The following is an 18,502-nucleotide window of genomic DNA, read 5'->3' on the forward strand; positions in this document are numbered from 1 at the left end:
AAAGAAAATTCTCACCTTTTATCGCCTGGCTCATTTCATGTTTATTCATATTTTATACATTAAATATGTGTTCAGTAAAACATTTAAGAATTTACAGCCGTAATATAAAGAGAAATTCAATTCCTAATACTTACAAGACAGGTTGTAAATCTTTGTCACAGGATAATATGGTCTTACATGATAATATGGCGTTACATGATAATATGGTCTTGCATGATAATATGGCGTTACATGATAATACGGTCTTGCATGATAATATGGCGTTACATGATAATATGGCATTACATGATAATATGGTGTTGCATGATAATATGGTGTTGCCCGCACAATTTTAGCATTTTTCTTGAACGATGAAGCAATCTCTAAACGTAAGTTCATTGGTGTCTTATAATCGTATGTCATAAAAGAATAATATTTTTTATTCACATTAGACAAACTGTGTATACTGTTATTATTACAGCGTCATTTTCAATCTATTACAAAATTCACCTCATTGCTCATCCAGGTATTTTCCTTGTGGAACATAACGCAGAAGATTCATATAACAATATTGTTTATGCTTCAATACCAACAGAGTACGTATACATTTTTGTCACCAATCATTGAAGAAATAATTTTAATCGATGTGTAACACACCTCCTCCATTTTCATAAGCGAGGTATGGAAATCTCCAGACATTGCCCAACCCCACTGACAACCCTATACAGGACAAAATAAACTCCCATTTGTTGGCCCACTCTCCTCTTTCCTCCACTTCCGGTTGTTCGGAGGCTTTATCCTCATAGGTTGCAGCATTGCTTGTTTTTGATGTGCTGCCATTTTGTGCCACCTCAGAATTCTGTAAAGATAGATAAACAAATATTGCCCATGAGTTGGATATAAATACGACCAAGACCTAGTTCGTCGGATGGCATAACGCCAATAAAATAATGGTCTGTGTATTCTAAAGTATGATTATGTGATGGTGGGACTAACTGAACCAATAGGATCTGAATAAATAAATTGTTGTTAAATAGATTAGTTTCTAATTTAACTGTGGATCTATTGTTCGCTAATGTAGGATTGAAAACTGAGGTACTTATGTATGGTTCGCTATGTTAAGGAGGGGACAAGAATAATGTGAAAATAAAGTTGAATACAAATAAATACCCAAATCCTATACACGGCCTTTCTTTCCTACTCGTAAGATTCACCGAGAAGAAGAAAAAAATCTTATTCTTCTTTTCCTTATTTGTAGCAGATTATAGATCTGTATTAAGCCATGGTTTTACTGTTATATTGTGTCAACGTTTCATGTTCGAATTTGACTTTAGTACCAGTTATTTGACAAGGAATCCGTACTTGAATTGTTTATAGCTTAAAAAATAAAATATAAAAACAGGAGCTTTACCCCCTCCAAAAAACACCCACCAAAATACAAAAACACCCTCAAGTATCAAATATTAATAAAACATCTACATTGGAACTTTCATTCTCGATTTTGGAGGAAAATAATCGTCTTTCGGTTAGATCAATGTCTTTGAAAGCTCTAATAACAATTTCCATGCATTCGCTGTTTTGAGTCACTGAAGACGAATTTAAATGATTTTCGTCGTATATTAAGATTGATTTGTTCTCATTTTTTTTTACTTTTTTATTTTAGATTATGAAGCAAAACTTCTTTTCACTGTCATTCACACACACACACACACACACACACACACACACACACACACATATATATATATATATATATATATATATATATATATATATATATATATATATATATATATATATATATATATATATATATATATATATATATATATACTTTAGAATGCTTATTTATATATAATTTATAAAACGATGACACCAAAATGATATAACAGGTTAGAGAGGTATAACTCGTTCAAAGCAAGAATCGATCCGGTGCCGCACACAAAGGCAACGATCGTCAAGCTCTCCTTCACCGGCATTCCCATAAGAAGGATTGAGCAGGGTCAAAGGTAATGAATCTATGTGTACCAGAACTGAACCGCTAGGCAAGCGTTTTTTAACTATATGCACAAACACGTTGGATTTCGTTTGAGAAATGCATAATGCATAAATTCAGAGTTTTAAATGGCACATATATTCCAAACAGAAAGCATGTCGCTTTGAGATTATAATTTTCTGTTTCACAGAACATGTGCGTATAATCACATTTATTATCAGAGTTCAAATGTTTCAGATTGTAAAAGACATGCACAAAGCAACACAAAACACTAGTTCAATATATTACGAAAGTATAGCTATCCAGAAAATGAAATGTTTCAAGCTGTATAAAACAAGTTGTAAATTTTGATAAGAGTATATGTTAATACACTACCATATATTCGACAAATTAAACGGCAAATGTGAGTGACGATATGTGTTTACTGTTTGTATAATCGTTAAAGTGATAACGATACTTGTTTATATTAAAGGTATGACACCCACTCTAAATATAATAATATGCATAAAAAACAACACCCTTTATTCCTGTTTTATGCCTGTTTGTCAGGTTTTTAAAAAATGCTTTCTGTGACGTATTCCAACTCAGCACTCAGAATAATTTGTTATTTTTGCCGTAAGTAATCGTGAGTTTTAATTTATTGTCCTAATAGGTAGACAATAAGAATACGTTCGGAATACAAGATAGGTAAGGCTCTGAACCCGACTAAATAGATGCATACATATTTATTTCAAGATATTTTAAAGTAATTTTGTCGTATATATGTACAACCTATACATTAAAATGAGTAAATGAAGCGTTGACTGTGCATAACCCTGACACTATTCACACAAGAAGACCGCTCTCATGGCCTAGCGATTAGAGCGTTCGCCTCGTATGCGGGAGGTCGTGGGTTCGATCTCCGGCCGAGTCATAACAAAGGCTTATAAAAATGATACTAACAGCTATCTCGCTTGGCGCTCGGCATTAAGAGGTTAGTGTTAGGACTGGTCGGCCTGGTGTCAGGATACTGTGACTTGGTGGGACATAATGCTACATGTCTGCGGTATGATGTCCCAGTGCTAAACATCATTATAAACTGCCACACTGCAGACATCGTAGCGATATGACTGAAAATTTGTTAAATGCTACGTTAAAAATCCAAATCACACACACATACGCACACACACACACACACACACACACACACACACACAAGAAATTTAACTGGTAATATCTGGCGAAAACTTATATTAAAGCAAGTGCACATCGCAGGGAAGAGAGTTTTAGCCTTGAAATTCATTGCTCTTACCTGAGTACAGGTGCATGTTTACGTCTAACTTCTGTTCTAAATCAACCCGGATAGAGTTTTATGCTTTATCTCCATTTTAATAAGTTAAATTTAATTACCGAGCCAAGCGTGGAAAAACATAAGGCAGATGTACCTACATACCACATTCTGATTCATGGCATGTGTTATGTATCATCAACTCGAGTAATGGGCGCTGATCTGTTATATTCATTTGTTTTAGCGCATGAAAACGATTGTCCATTCTACGTAAGGTATGACGAAGACTCGTGATGCTTATGCGTCGATACTCAGTTAAATATACAAAACTGACGCGTTATTTATGATTACATTAGGTCTGTCTTTAAATAATCTTATGTACATATTACAAGTACAATTGTATATTTAGATATCATATATATATATATATATATATATATATATATATATATATATATATATATATATATATATATATATATATATATATATATATATATATATATATATATATATATATATATATATATATCCAGCTATTATAAACAATAACGGAAGAAAAACGGAGACAAACACAAGCAAGTCGTATTATTCAAAACAAAACCCAATAAACACAGGTAAATGCACTGAAGCATCAATGTCCTTACATGGTGTCAATGCATACGTTTCTGGCAAAGTCCGAATTTATATTAAGTTCACATCTTTAAAATTTGTGATGTTTGTGCACAAATCACCCCAAAGAATCATATACATGTACATTTGCCAATTCTCACCGACTGTTGCACTTGGTACAGGAAGTAGTCCTTGGTCCTAATCATTGGCGCCCGCACATGTGTGTGTGTGGGGGGGGGGGAGAGAACTAGCCTATCCTCTACCGGTTTTCACCTCAAAACATGTTTTGGCCTCCATCCATAAAACATGATAGCTGACCACTTTATATCTGCCCCCCCTCCCATCCGAAAATATTTATGTGGACGACCCTGGCCCTGACGTTATCTGCCACATGTCTGTATGTCACAATCAAACAAATATGATAGCTTTTACAGGTAAGACATCAATATGTAACTTTCAAGATAGAAATATTTCAGAGTGTTAAAGATAGCAGCGTGTTAAAAAGTCAATCAATAAAACGAAACAATACTGAGAGAAGCAACTGATCCGGTACAAAATATATTTATATATTTCAATGTTAAAGTTTATTTTACCATTCATTTTACCAAGCCTAACGCGTGCCTGTTGAAAAATGACACTGTATCTTCAGCATTACATAAATAATGTAATCAACCCAGTGTACTTCCTATTTCTGTTTACGTCTCCGCTTATAGTATTGTACGATTTTAGCGATTATTTCTTGATTATAGATAGTCCGTGTTGGGGGATATTTATCGAGTAAATAGCCAATCTCTACCTAGGAGCAGACGTCATAATCTACAATATTAATTAACGTGTATTACAATATGGATTAGTTTCCTAAAAATGGACCATCCCGAATTTCTTAACAGATGGAATTCTTTTTATATTTGTAGGTATTTGTTTAATAATTTGAGATGGCAATAATTCTTTGAAATGTATGTTTGGGCCGTGCTTTGTACTGCATAGCATGATATCTTAATATTCGGCTTAGAAAAGCTTACTGGTAAATCATGCAAATGGTAAACAAGATAAATCACGCAAGCGTGGAATTATTAGAGCTTCGTAATATGTGGTCATTATGTGATTAGAGAGAGAGATAAATAAACTGCTGTAATATTTGCTCGTCTTTGAACCTCTCAGTTGACATATCGTATTTTTAATATAACCGTCAGAGCCAAAATGTACAACTGTTTCCTCCCACCAGTGGTGATTACGATGTGTAATGTAAGACTTGTCTTACAAAACGAGGTAAAATGAGTGAATTCAGAAAAGAAAAATGAGAACGGTTACGAATTCATGTATTTACATACATTCGATCAACAGGAGGACGACGGTGAAACAAAGACGACAATTTTGCCTACTTTTACGTTTATTTAATACAAATAATACTATCATACAGATTAGATTATTTGTATTCGTACTCGACGGAGATTCGAACACAGGTCCGCGGGTAAACGGCACACATCCCCTTGAATGCACACACGAACCCATATTCCCTCACGACCGTGCACACATCACCAAAAATGATGCTACTTAATCGGTGTTATATGCACTCGTTTATAGCAGACACTCGCATGAAGACCTAGTAATTAATTATCATCTTTATACACAGTGCAGGCAAGGCGATGGGTGCCGTTTACCCGCGGATCTGGAATCGAATCTCCGTAGAGTACCAATTAAAAATTCTCTAACCTGTATGAAAGTAATATTTATATTAAATATTAATTCTGCCTACGAGGTAAAATTCTTCTAAGGAATCCTTGGATAGCACTTTCCGTTCCATCTGGTGTATATTTATTTATAATTCTCTCTCTCTCTCTCTCTCTCTCTCTCTCTCTCTCTCTCTCTATATATATATATATATATATATATATATATATATATATATATATATATATATATATATATATACACTGATGGTTAGTGTTTGGACAATATTCATGTATTTTACTTGTATACTTTTTAAGAAATTTACAATATACCATCTTTGCATTAAAAAAATGGATTTGTTATATCAAAGGTAAAACGTTTGTTTTTGGTTAATACGTTATTTTCCTCCTCACAAATATTTGGTAACACACTGGTAGCACAGTGTAAAGAAATTCTTTTTGACCAAATTAGACACAACTTGAGATTTAATTTCAATTATTCATCAACATAAATGATTTATAAGTACTAATCGAAACTGAATTGGAATTGGAAAATCATATTGTAAACTTGTCATAATACGTTGCATAAAGTACTCGCTAATATTTTTCTTGTTACATTAGAGATATAATGCCTAGATATGACAGGAAATGTGTTTTAGGTAGTAGTAGTAGTAGTAAAGAAACTGGTGACGAATTTCGTTATTTGCATTTAATCATATTTTATATCAACGACGCATCACTTTAAAAAAAAATATCATTGTCCTAGACTAAATATGATAAAAGTCATAATGCTACTAGTGTAAAAGTTTACGTACTTTTGTGATTGCTCGAAAACTACTTTTTCGATTATGCTAATCTTTCCTGTATTCAACGCTTAACCTTTTTGTTCAACCACGAGTATATATAACCCACATACTATTCGTGTTAAGTGATTGTCTCTTTGACATCATGTAATTTGTCATGCATAAATTCCAAGCTAATCAGGTACTATTGACAGATTCGCAACGTTCTGATTAAAGACATTACCTTATCAAAGTCTACGTAATTAACTATCTGTCGACAATCAGTTGTGACTTAGCGGTGATTGAAGTTAATCATGTACTGACAAATGGGTGCAGAGAATCCGTATGAGCCGTTCTTGCCGTCATAACAGTCGTGTTCACAAAATAACACACAAAATGACCACCCATCACACCTTTTTTATGTTGTTATTGTTGTTGTTATAAGTTTAACGCCATTTTTTCAAAACGTATATTTTGATGGGGCAAGAACAGTGAAATACTCAGTAAAGAACCACGGACCCACAGGGAGCTGACGGGAAGCTTGCCTAAATACCTAGGTGACGAGCCCCAGCCTCGAACCCACACGGAAAGAGGTGAGATGTCAGTGATCTGTAAAGGCGAGCGCCTTGGACCACTTTGTCACCCGCAACCCTCCCCACCCCCATTTTATCATTCTCTCTTGGATTGTCCGAATATATTTCCTACATGTGTAAAGTGCAAACGTATAAATATTTTATACTTAATTAAATCATCTTAATAATATGTAGATGTGTCTACATTTACTTTCTAATAAATGTCAAATGTCAGCAAAATTATAATATTTACTCACTTACTGATATACAGTCAAAACTAGTCAAATTTAATCTACATCGACTCATAGTTCTACTTCCTTTCCTAATTCGGTCATCCGAAAAATATAGATAATGAAACCAAAAAAATCTAACAGGTTGAAAACGTAATTCGTCCTAAGAAGGAACTGAACCCATGTTGCGGTTAACGGTTACTCTGATACACAGACACCTCTGCTAGCATGCATACGCACTCATCCCCCAAAAGGGATTGAAGAAGGTTTAAGGTAAGGGCTCGATGTGTATGACAACACACTCGCTAGACAAATGGTATTTAACACTCGACAATATGAATCTAACGAATTTCTAATGAGAAATGCATGACATACCTTAATTTACAAGTTGATATATATAACAAATATAAAGGTAAGCGTCTATCTCTGTATCCCGCACATTATATGTTAGAATAAATTATTTTATGCCAGTAATGTCTATATAAGGACAACAATATCATACGACATAGTTTTAATTCGGATCAAGAAGAAATCAAACTCATGCAACACAGTATATATATATATATATATATATATATATATATATATATATATATATATATATATATGCATACCAGGGCCCAGCAAAGTGGAATGAATTTCCCACTGAACTTAGACACAAAGACACAGTGATCACATTCAAGAGGGCTCTCAAAACTCACTTTTTTCGACTGCAAGAACAAATTTAAAGACCTAATAATGTTTCCTACCTGAGATATTCTCAGCATGTTTTTTTTTTTTTTTAATGTTTTTTCTTATTTCATGGTACTTGTTTTTGTAATAATATTATTATATGGTTTTTATCTTGTAGGTGTTGTCTAATGTTGTAAAGTGCTTAGAGCTTCTAAAGATTAGGCGCTATACAAAGTCCTCGTTATTATTATTATTATATACAATCCAAGTCATTTCTCACTGTCTAGTTCAGTCAGTGTCATCATTTATCACCGTGTCCTATGCCAAGTCATATATACAGAATTAGCGTGTCAGATGCACACAAAAGTAGCAAGGTAAATTGCCGGTGTGTTCTTTACTCGTAAATCATGGTATAGCGCACATGCATTCCTTTCAAGCGTATAGTGTGTTGCTTGGTTTTGTTTTTTTGCGAGTTTGGCCTCTGCACAGTGAAATGTCTTAATTCACACATGCACTCAACTGAGAAAACTATCCCGTTTTTCAACTTTGTGTTTATTTATATGTATTTTGTGTACATGTTGAATAGTATGTTACCGTAGGTTTCTCGGCAAACATATCCCAGAGTAAAAACGACGTTGTGAATCGAATCTTGTCAAAGACGTTCCGTGAATAGTTCTTGCATCTTTCCTTTTCTCCTTGCATCTTTCCTTTTCTCTTTCCTTTCTTTCTTCTCTTTCTCTATATCTACTTGTATTATTTCTTTCTTTTTTATAAAATAGAAAAATGGAACAAAAAACCCAAAGTTTACTGATTGGAACATTTCCTCACTTCCTGTTTTCTATTTTCTTTTTCAATTATCTTTAAACGATGATACGTAAGTGTTGACAGAATAAAGAAAAATTCCAAATCAATGATCAGAAATGACGGCTTTTACTTTTTGTGAAATGCAAGCAACACTTTCAAAAATGAAAAAAGGTATGTTAATTGGATTTACTTACTTTTTGAGTAAACTTGTACTTCTTAGGCATATCTAAATTTTATGAATGGCGCAAATGTTAAGTTCACCACACGCACACAAGGTAAGGTCCAGCCGTTGTTACGCTGTTCTCCGTGTGTTCTCAAGTGTAAATACGCCCAGAGAAGTACATGCTTTTATGTTAATGACGTTATCCGGTAAGGATAGGTAACGGTACCTCTCATTTCCGGTTCGGTCATACAAATAATCATATCAGCTCATCAAATGAAATAGTGCATTAAAATCTGATAAATAGAAATGAGCGGACCATATGTATGTATGTATGTGTATATGTGTGTGTGTGTGTGTGCATGCGTGCGTGCGTGCGTGCGTGTGTGTGTATGTACGTATGTATGTATGTATGTACGTAAAATGTATGTAATAGGCTTTCGAGATGCTTTTCCTTAAACAGCAAGCCAAGCCAAACTGGAATAAATAGTTGTAGTAGTGGTTGATGCTATTGTAGTGGTGATGGTGGCAGAATATATTGTTGTTATTATTGCAATGGTAATGGTGGTGAAATATATTATTACAGAAGAAGCAGTAGTATTAAAATCAGTTTTTGGCAAACACAGTTGGATCGTTTTTCATTTTATTTTTGCTTTGACAGAATAAGTTGGAAGAGTGACCCATAAATAAAACAAAATATTTCATGCATGAACCACCTTGAATTAGTACTGGGTTTAACGGCACTTCAGCGCAATCCTGGTTATATAGTGCCAAATAAAAGTTATCTTCCAACAATGTACAGGAAATATTGCAGCAACAAAAATTTAAATGTGCCCATCCAAAATAAATGTAAAAATATTAACGAACATTATAAAAGCTAAACATCAAAGATGTTTAACGAGGACAAGAAGAAGTTCACAAAGTGGGGTTGAAATAAAATTTGCTGAATTGTTTAAACAGGAAACATAATGCAGCATATTCGACCACATCTCTATTTGAAGTAGCATGGTTGAACAATGCTAATAATGACTTATCGATATCTGCAGGTAAGATGAAGTATCGGACGAAATACAATCAAAGTCGTATTATTTACTTCAATATCGAAAAATTCCTAGCAGACAAGAAAGTAGTTGCATATATTATTCTGTTATGTTTTATTTTTTCCCAAAATAGTCACTGTCTCCTTGGATGAAATTAGGAAATCGTTGATTAAATATATAAAAAAGAATAAAATCCTTGGCTCAATAGATAAAAGCCGAGTAGACGAAGAAATAGCATATGCTGAATGCAATTTTCTTTTGAAAGAAACAAAAGGAACAGTCTGGTAAATTATGTTTCTGTCAATGCATATATGTATGTATGTATGTATGTATGTATGTATGTATGTATGTATGTATGTATGTATTGTGTGTGTGTGTGTGTGTGTGTGTGTGTGGATAGATGGATGGAAAAATGGACATATCAAAATAAATAATATTGAATGAAGTTCACTTTTCAAAAGCGTATAGCTGTCAATCTGTCGAATACATGTAATGGAAACTGATTGTGCAGACATTTCAGGATAATAAACCATAAATTAAACGAGTAAACAACCATTCAGTCTCAGCAATTTCACGACGAACTCTCGGAGTGCATTCTAGTAGAGGTATCATATTTGGCGGGATCTTTATGAAATGCGTAAATACTGTATAAAATTTAGCCGATATGTAAGACTGATGGAGAACGTTAAAACTAACCGATAATGTAAGACTGACGGAGAACGTTAAAACTAACCGATAATGTAATACCAACAGAGAATATAAGGTATCAGCAACTGATAATATAATACTAAGGTGGAACCTAAACATTATGTAACGCTAACCGACAATGCAATACGAACGTAGAATGTAATATAACATAGCAATGTATATCTATAGTGTGACTTCAACATTTGTCCATGATTGTAGATTGGATGAGTCATTCTTATGCAACATGTTACATAGCTAAATCTTATCCGTGGTTGTAGAATGATACTTCAGAATTATATTCGTAAGCATGTTTACTAGGATTTCAGCTCAGGACTTCGATTTATTCCTTGCAATTTCTACGATCAATGGATTTTTTTAGGTTGATTGCTAAAATTGAAGTAAAAAGATCTGAGCTTGTTTACAAATTTGATGGAAATTTCAGTTGAAAATGGCCCACATCGTAGTCATCTTACCGTGTGTTAGCTTTCTTTCACGCATGGTTCTTTACATCAGAATTGTTCGTTTCCATCTTAATACCAGTCCTCGTGGCAACAATTTTAGTTGTATCCAGTTATGATTTCAAAGGAATTATTTATTCAAATTATTCACTCGAATTACAAAGCGTTCATTGACTGTTTTGGATTCAAACACTATCTTGGGATTATTGTGAATTTATTATAAGAGATACTTGATTAAATCATTGTGATACATCAAAGCTGTTGGCGCATGGTCACAGTCAAGATTAGTGGTACGTCCGCACATTCTAAACCTGTGATTCTTTCGGAAAACACTATACTTTTAGACGTGTAATAGAACTTTAAGGCTTATTTCGGATTTAATTCACAATACTGTAAGTTCCTTTAAAATTTTCACTTCGAATTATAGGAAATAAATTATTTGTTTAATTTTACTAAACATGTTGGTTTCGCTTTTTGCTATTACTGACTGTGAAACCATAGAGTCGTAACAGTACTAACCTATATTGTAATGGTTCAATCAATAAAGCAACAAAACTGTGATAATAATATATAAAATTTCCTTGCTAATACTGTATAATGATTTTAATCAAGATTATATATCTGGTCATTGCGTCGCTATAAGCTGAAATTGTTGACTAATTTTCTTATTTGGAAATGCAGTTTAGCTTTGTCGCTTATATTTCCCACAACCGGATAAGGATGTACATTATATGTTAATTATAAAAGGTTATACAAGATTCATTTAAAACTCAAAAATATAGGCTTCGTATTCTACGGCCGCAAACCTCCAATTCTATGTGATGCTAACAGTAAGCCCACCTGAATGAAATCTGGAAAGCTAACGACGGAACTAAAGTTAAATAAGATAATGAAATCTCAGCAATTCTAACTTCATTGCAATCAAAGTTATAAGTGTCACTAGTTGCGGACTTTCAATTTAAAACTTGTTGTCCAGCATTGGATGCTGAGTCTCAAATTACAGATAATCCTGAGACCTACCCCAGACTCAAACGCATCTATTGATACCGGACTGGTTGCCGTGCACTCATAGACACTCAAATGACCTAATTTAGAATAGTGTATGGGTGTCACGATTATTATTAGGTTCTTCGTTTAACTAACCAGATTTAAACGCAAATCCTTTATTACCACTATATATACAAATTTATGAGACAATACTGTATTATTCTTATACATATGTTGTCTTATAAACTGAAGATTACTTATCTGGTACTTTTATAATTAATAAACTAGAACTGTATGAGAGATGTTGGAGGCAATTGTTGTGTTAAACAAGCGCTAAAGTTTGATTTTCATTTGTTAGCGTATCATATGTTAATTTCCCGACTACAGTTACAATAAGGGGAATGAAAAGTAATTATATATATATATATATATATATATATATATATATATATATATATATATATATATATATATATATATATATATATATATATATATATATTAATGTGTGTGTGTGTGTGCCATGCAATATACTACATTTTCGGCCGCTTGCTTCTAAGACCTTTATTTTGGTAGGGAGAATTCTTGTCCAATTTAATATTTGCTACACTGCAAATTGGTTTTCTGTGTTGTTGCTTTTTCCAGTAATGTATGCATTGTTTATTGATTGTGCACTGCAGCTTTTGTTTTACGTGTGGTTATGAAACATTGTTGATCATGAAAGTTTTGTACTTTGTTTCTATTTATATTATCTGTGCGTGATGACTATAGATTTCCTGTACTATCATTAAGTTACGTACTGTAAAGATAAATCTATCGGGTTTTAGATTAGTCAGGTGTTGAGTCAGTCAGACATCAATAGATTTAGTAGCGTCTGAGATGGGTCGATCTAACATGAGAAGTTTTAATACAGACTGTGGTTGACCAATCATCCAGCAGATGTTTCTGTAGCGTCCATATCTGGCTAAACAGACGTGCTACTTTAGCTTCAGTTTTACGAATTCAGTGTTAAACGTTTTAGTACATCCCAAACTTGTCCAATCAGATATTAGAAATTTGAGTAGAGGTTTAACACGACCAATCAGAAATTAGATTTTTTAGGACAGCCCGAACTCGACCATTTAGACATCAGAAAACTTAGTACAGACAAAGCTTTACCAACCAGACATCAGAAAACTTAGTACAGACAGAGCTTTACCAACCAGACATCAGAAAACGTAGTACAGAGTTTTACCAAGCAGACATCAGAAGACGTAGGACAGACTGAGCTTTACCAACCAGACATCAGAAGACGTGGTACAGACAGAGCTTTACCAACCAGACATCAGAAGACGTAGTACAGACAAAGCTTTACCAACCAGACATCAGAAAACTTAGTACAGACAGAGCTTTACCAACCAGATATCACAAAACTTAGTACAAACCGAGCTTTACCAACCAGACATCAGAAAACTTAGTACAGACAGAGCTTTACCAACCAGACATCAGACAACTTAGTACAGACAGAGCTTTACCAACCGAACATCAGAAAACTTTAGTACAGACAGAACTTTACCAACCAGACATGAGAAAACAGTACAGACAGAGCTTTACCAACCAGACATCAGAGGTTTTAGTACAGTACAAACTTGACCATTTAGATATCAGAAATTTTAGTTGAGTCTCTATTTGACTAATCAAGTGTCAGACTATTTAGCTAAGTTTGAGTCAGAATGTTTGGTTATTTCTGAGATTGATTACATTGGTTGGTCCGTCCCTTTAGCTTGATTAGGAAATACAACTACGCATGCATAGTTAGTATTTCAAGTTGTAGCATTGTTTCTCAGTCTTCTTTCCACTATCTGGTTTGGAAAGGCCTACATGAATATACAGTATTTACAACCAATCAAAAGGCTCGATTCGCAGAGAAAGGACCTGTTGGACTTGTCATTCACATTCGGAATATCTACACTTTTGGCTCTTCGAGGGACTGTATAACCCTTTTCTTGCAGATGGATGATGCCAACATTCTCTTTACTCATTGATGTCAAACTTTCTGTATCATTATAAACGAATGATGCACGAGTGAAAAACTATTCATTTATAGGTGTGTGCAATATTTTATGTTTTTATTTTTTTTCTAAACAGATTAAAATTGTCACTTTAATTTGAATAAGTATGAAAGTAGCAAAGGGAAAATGTATCATTGTAGGCCTGTCTAGGGACAATGGGAATTTAAAATAGGGAATGTATAGTGACAATGTATTGGGCTTGTATAACGATATGGGGAATTTAACACAGCGACAAGGGATTTGGACTGTCTAGGGTCAAAGGGAATTTAACATAGAAAATGTATAGCGACAATGTACTGGGCCTGTCTACGGACAAGGGGAATCTAACATGGGTCGACCTTTCTGTGGACAAGGGAAATTTACCATAGCTACAAGGGATTAGGACATTCTATAGACAATGGGAATTTAATGTGGTGGGACTATGTGGGGCACAAGACAGGGATTGAACTTGGATGGAACTGTATAGGGACAAGGGAAATTTTGTAGAAATACGTCACGTTACTAGAACCTGGGGAAACAATGACAACAATATTGCAAGTGATAGTTTCAATCTCTTGTCGCTATGGTAAATTTCCCTTGTCCCTAGATATGCCCACCCTTGTTCAATTCCCCGTGTCCGTAGACAGGCCCAATACATGGTCGCTATGTTAAATTCCCTTTGTTGTTGTACAAACCCAACAAATTGTCGCTATACATCCCCTAGGTTAAATTCCCGTTGTCGCTAGACAGGCACACAATGATAAATTCCCCTTTGTCCCCAGAGTGCTGGGCCATTTGTTCTTATAAGACTCATGTGACCCTAGAGTGTCTCACTATATTACTAAAAAACATTTATACGTCTAAAAAAATGTTTCCACACAAATCTAGGGATACGAGGAAAGGAAACGATTGGATAAAAGTTTCAAGAAAACCCCAAAGAACTTAACATGGGCCGGGTCCACAAAAGACAAATGGAGACACGCGGACATCAATATAAAAAGTCATTTTTATGACAGGCTGCTTTATTTGTTTCTACTGTCTTCTTCAACACATTTATGGATATATCATGAGGAGGAACTGAGAGCTACTTGTAATGTTAATTACGTATAATGTTAATTGCGTGTAATTGTAATTACGTATAATGGTAATTACGTGTAATGTTAATTACGTGTAATGGTAATTACGTGTAATGGTAATTACGAGTAATGTTAATTACGTGTAATGTTAATTACATGTAATGGTAATTACGTGTAATGTTAATTACCTGTAATGGTAATTACGTGTAATGTTAATTACGTGTAATGGTAATTACGAGTAATGTTAATTACGTGTAATGGTAATTACGTGTAATGGTAATTGAAGAGTACTCTGGATTTAAAGATCTTGATACCAGAATTGTTTTGTTGTTGAGAATATTTGATTTAATCTGATCGGTCGAGGGTTTTTAATTTATAAACTACACCTCACCCCACCCCACCCCACCCCACCCCACCCCACCCATATTTTCCTCCATATTTTTGTATTCTTATTGTGAACATCACTTTTGAATGTCATATTAACATCATTTGTTATGAAATTTAAAGTATCTTTATCAAAGCAATGCATCTAAAATTTGTATATAAAGGTATGTGGTATTTTGAAATGGCTACTAACACGTCAACAACATTTTAGAAGATATATTTCAAGAGCAATGCTTTGGAAAAAGTCAAATACATTAAAATTCTACTTTAGGAAAGTACAACTAATGCATTGGAAAGCACTATGAACTGTTTCAAAACATTAGACCCTCTGATTTGCAATTAAGGTATGTCTAGTCAGAATCATTCATTTTTGGGGAAGAGGCTCCAGACAGATGCCCACCAACCACCCACCAACACACATGCACACACTTGCCGAAGAAAGAGAAAAAAAATGTTTTATATGTGATTGTTTCCCCATTAGGTATGTTTGTTTTTATTATAAAAAGAGTTTTTATCAAAAATTTATTTAAAATACATTTTTGATGGGGTATTTCTTATTCCTAGTGTTTTCTATAACGTTGTTTATCCGAGCCAGTTTTCATTCACCTAGTTCGATATCGCTCCTCCTAAGGTGTTTAGTAACTTTTGCTAGAGGTCCCCTACGTCCTGTGTTTGCTATGTGTATTTTGCTATATTGTGAGTATGCTATAGATAATATGTGTAAGGAGAGCATCTATATCAACTATCAGTTCCCCTTTAGTTTGTCTAATTATTCCTCTTTATTTCATAATCATTCTTGCATGCAAGTGATTTGGCATTATGCGTCCTTGACGTACGAACTTGTGGTTCTGTAGCCGTTAAACGCTTTAGCCATATACAAAAACGTATTCACATGATGCCAGTCACTTTATTAAAATCACAAATCTATTTTAACATAATGGTATTGACCTATTTAAGATGAGTATTACCAAAATAAACAAAATGTGAAAACTACGTACGTATTAGTTAGAATTGCATAAGCTGGATTTAACACAAATAATTATTCCCTATATGCTTATAAACTTTATCATCATGGAAGTTTGTAACTTTAACACATAATTCCATTGTATAGCTGATAAAGATAGCATCACCCGTTGTCAAGGCGATTATTGTTGTTGAAAGAGGGCTCCATCCGTATTAATGATTCAATAAGTGAAGCTAAGCCAGCTGTTTATCCCATGTGTGGCTATTTTTTTTATAGAGACCTTACCTTACTGATACAGAATGTTTGCAGTTTAGTGTGGGTATTTATTCCGTGGTCAATCCGTGGCTACAAAACTGATTGCGTTGACAAAGCTTGTGACAAAAAGAGTAAGCTAAGCTAAAAGTCTTGTGTCACGAACGTTCAGAAACTTTATTTACCTTAATTGTCAGTCCCAGACATATTGCTACGAAACTAATTATTGGTTTTACTAAACACTAAAACACGATTATTCTTTATTTGAAATCATGTATTTCATCTTACTTTTATAAGGAAGATTTATTCTTGGGGGAAAATTGCATAAGAATCAAACGTGATACTAATAGTTTTTATTTGGTTTAGATGCATCTGTTAAAACCATAATTTATCTCATACGATGATGTCCATTTGAGTTGTTCAAATTTAAAATATTCCCGTCAGTGTATTAACCATGTCAGACAGGCAATCTAATAACGACTATACCAGACATTTGTATTGCTATACCATCTATTTCTAACGCGTTACAATTTTTCAAAATAATGTCATATGACATGCTTCAAATTCCTTAGAATATATAATTCGTTACAGCTTACTTACAACGCGTCAGAATTTCTAAAACGATGACAGAATTATAGCGTCTAAAAAGCATGCAGACGCTGGTTTGCGATGTTCTATATAATAGCTGACAGTTTTCTTACATGCATGTTGATTTTTGAAACCAAACTGATTATCGGAGACTGTGAATTTTCATCTTTGTAATATGATGCATTCATGTATTTTCATTCAAACCATCTCCTTCCCCTCTACATCTTAATGGCCATGCTCTTACGTGTGTCAACAGTTATACGTATTTGGGTCATATTTTAAAATCCAATCGGTCAGAAAATGATGATACGATAAGACATTACAGATTTGTGTGTACTCGAACAAACACGCTTCTACGTAAATTTAATAATTGTTCATTGAATATCAAACGTGGATTATTTAAATAGTATTGCTTCACACTGTATTGTTCTCCTCTGTGGCCAAACTGTAGTGAATGTATGAAAAGTAAACTAGTTATTGGTTATAATAAGTCTTCGTTTTCTATTAGGTCTTCCTGGATGGAACAGTGCCTCCAGCATGTTTGTAAATAATAATTTATTCAGTTTTGGTGAAGTAATGAGAAAAGTATGACACGAGTATCTAGTAGTAAGAATGGTATATTCAGATTTCTGTGGAACGACGACTTTCATTTAAATATTCGTATTATTAGTAGATGGAACAAAATACTCTTTAAATGTGCTATATAATTTCATTCTTAACAATGCAGGGCAGAATCCACTGTTGTAGATGTGTCTGTATACTTGTATGTATGATATATATGTTCTTTTATGTTTATAATGACTTTACTTTATATTGATATTTTAATTTGGATGTATGGACTTTGTAGCCTGAAATAAGGAATTCTTATCTTATATTATCTTGAAACACATCATAACCCCACTGACTGGATACGACTGGCACTTCTAAAGCATTGTAAACCGCATTTAACGAGTTAACATCGTTCCTGTCTAATTAACTATAGTTTAACGCGTTAGAATATTCGAACGCTTTATTGGTAAGCTCTCACACTTTCGAAATTTGTTTTGACGCTTTTGAAAGGTGTTTTGACGCGTTATAAGGTTATTATAATGCGTTGCATGCATGTTGTGAGTCGATTAGAAAATAAATGCCAAATTTATGTAGTACTTTAAGTTGTCGAATTAATATAGGTCAGAGTAGTCTTTTCACTATTCTTGGTAGATTTCTACAGGGAAATATCATTTTGTATGGCAGTCTTTAGGGTCTAATGAATATTGGTCAGAGACGACTTTGCACTATTCTTGATAGACTGC

At 33.9% G+C, this 18,502-nt stretch overlaps 1 protein-coding gene across 1 annotated transcript in view; it reads right to left on the bottom strand.

Annotated features, from left to right (window-relative positions):
* Window positions 1–8,945, bottom strand: part of LOC149772787 (sodium- and chloride-dependent neutral and basic amino acid transporter B(0+)-like) — a 47,072-nt gene extending 38,127 nt beyond the window's left edge. The window contains exons 1-2 of the mRNA XM_089947299.1: window positions 8,779–8,945; window positions 637–838 (exon numbers count right to left, since the gene is read on the bottom strand). Of these exons, the coding sequence (XP_089803425.1) occupies window positions 637–838; window positions 8,779–8,808 (232 nt within the window). The 5' untranslated portion in view covers window positions 8,809–8,945. The remainder of the gene's footprint in view (window positions 1–636; window positions 839–8,778) is intronic.
* Window positions 8,946–18,502: the final 9,557 nt, after the last annotated feature.

Source organism: Sinohyriopsis cumingii, unplaced genomic scaffold, assembly GCF_028554795.1.
Source record: "Sinohyriopsis cumingii isolate HCF-2022 unplaced genomic scaffold, ASM2855479v2 utg001176l, whole genome shotgun sequence".
In the NCBI taxonomy this organism is placed as follows: Eukaryota; Metazoa; Mollusca; class Bivalvia; order Unionida; family Unionidae; genus Sinohyriopsis; species Sinohyriopsis cumingii.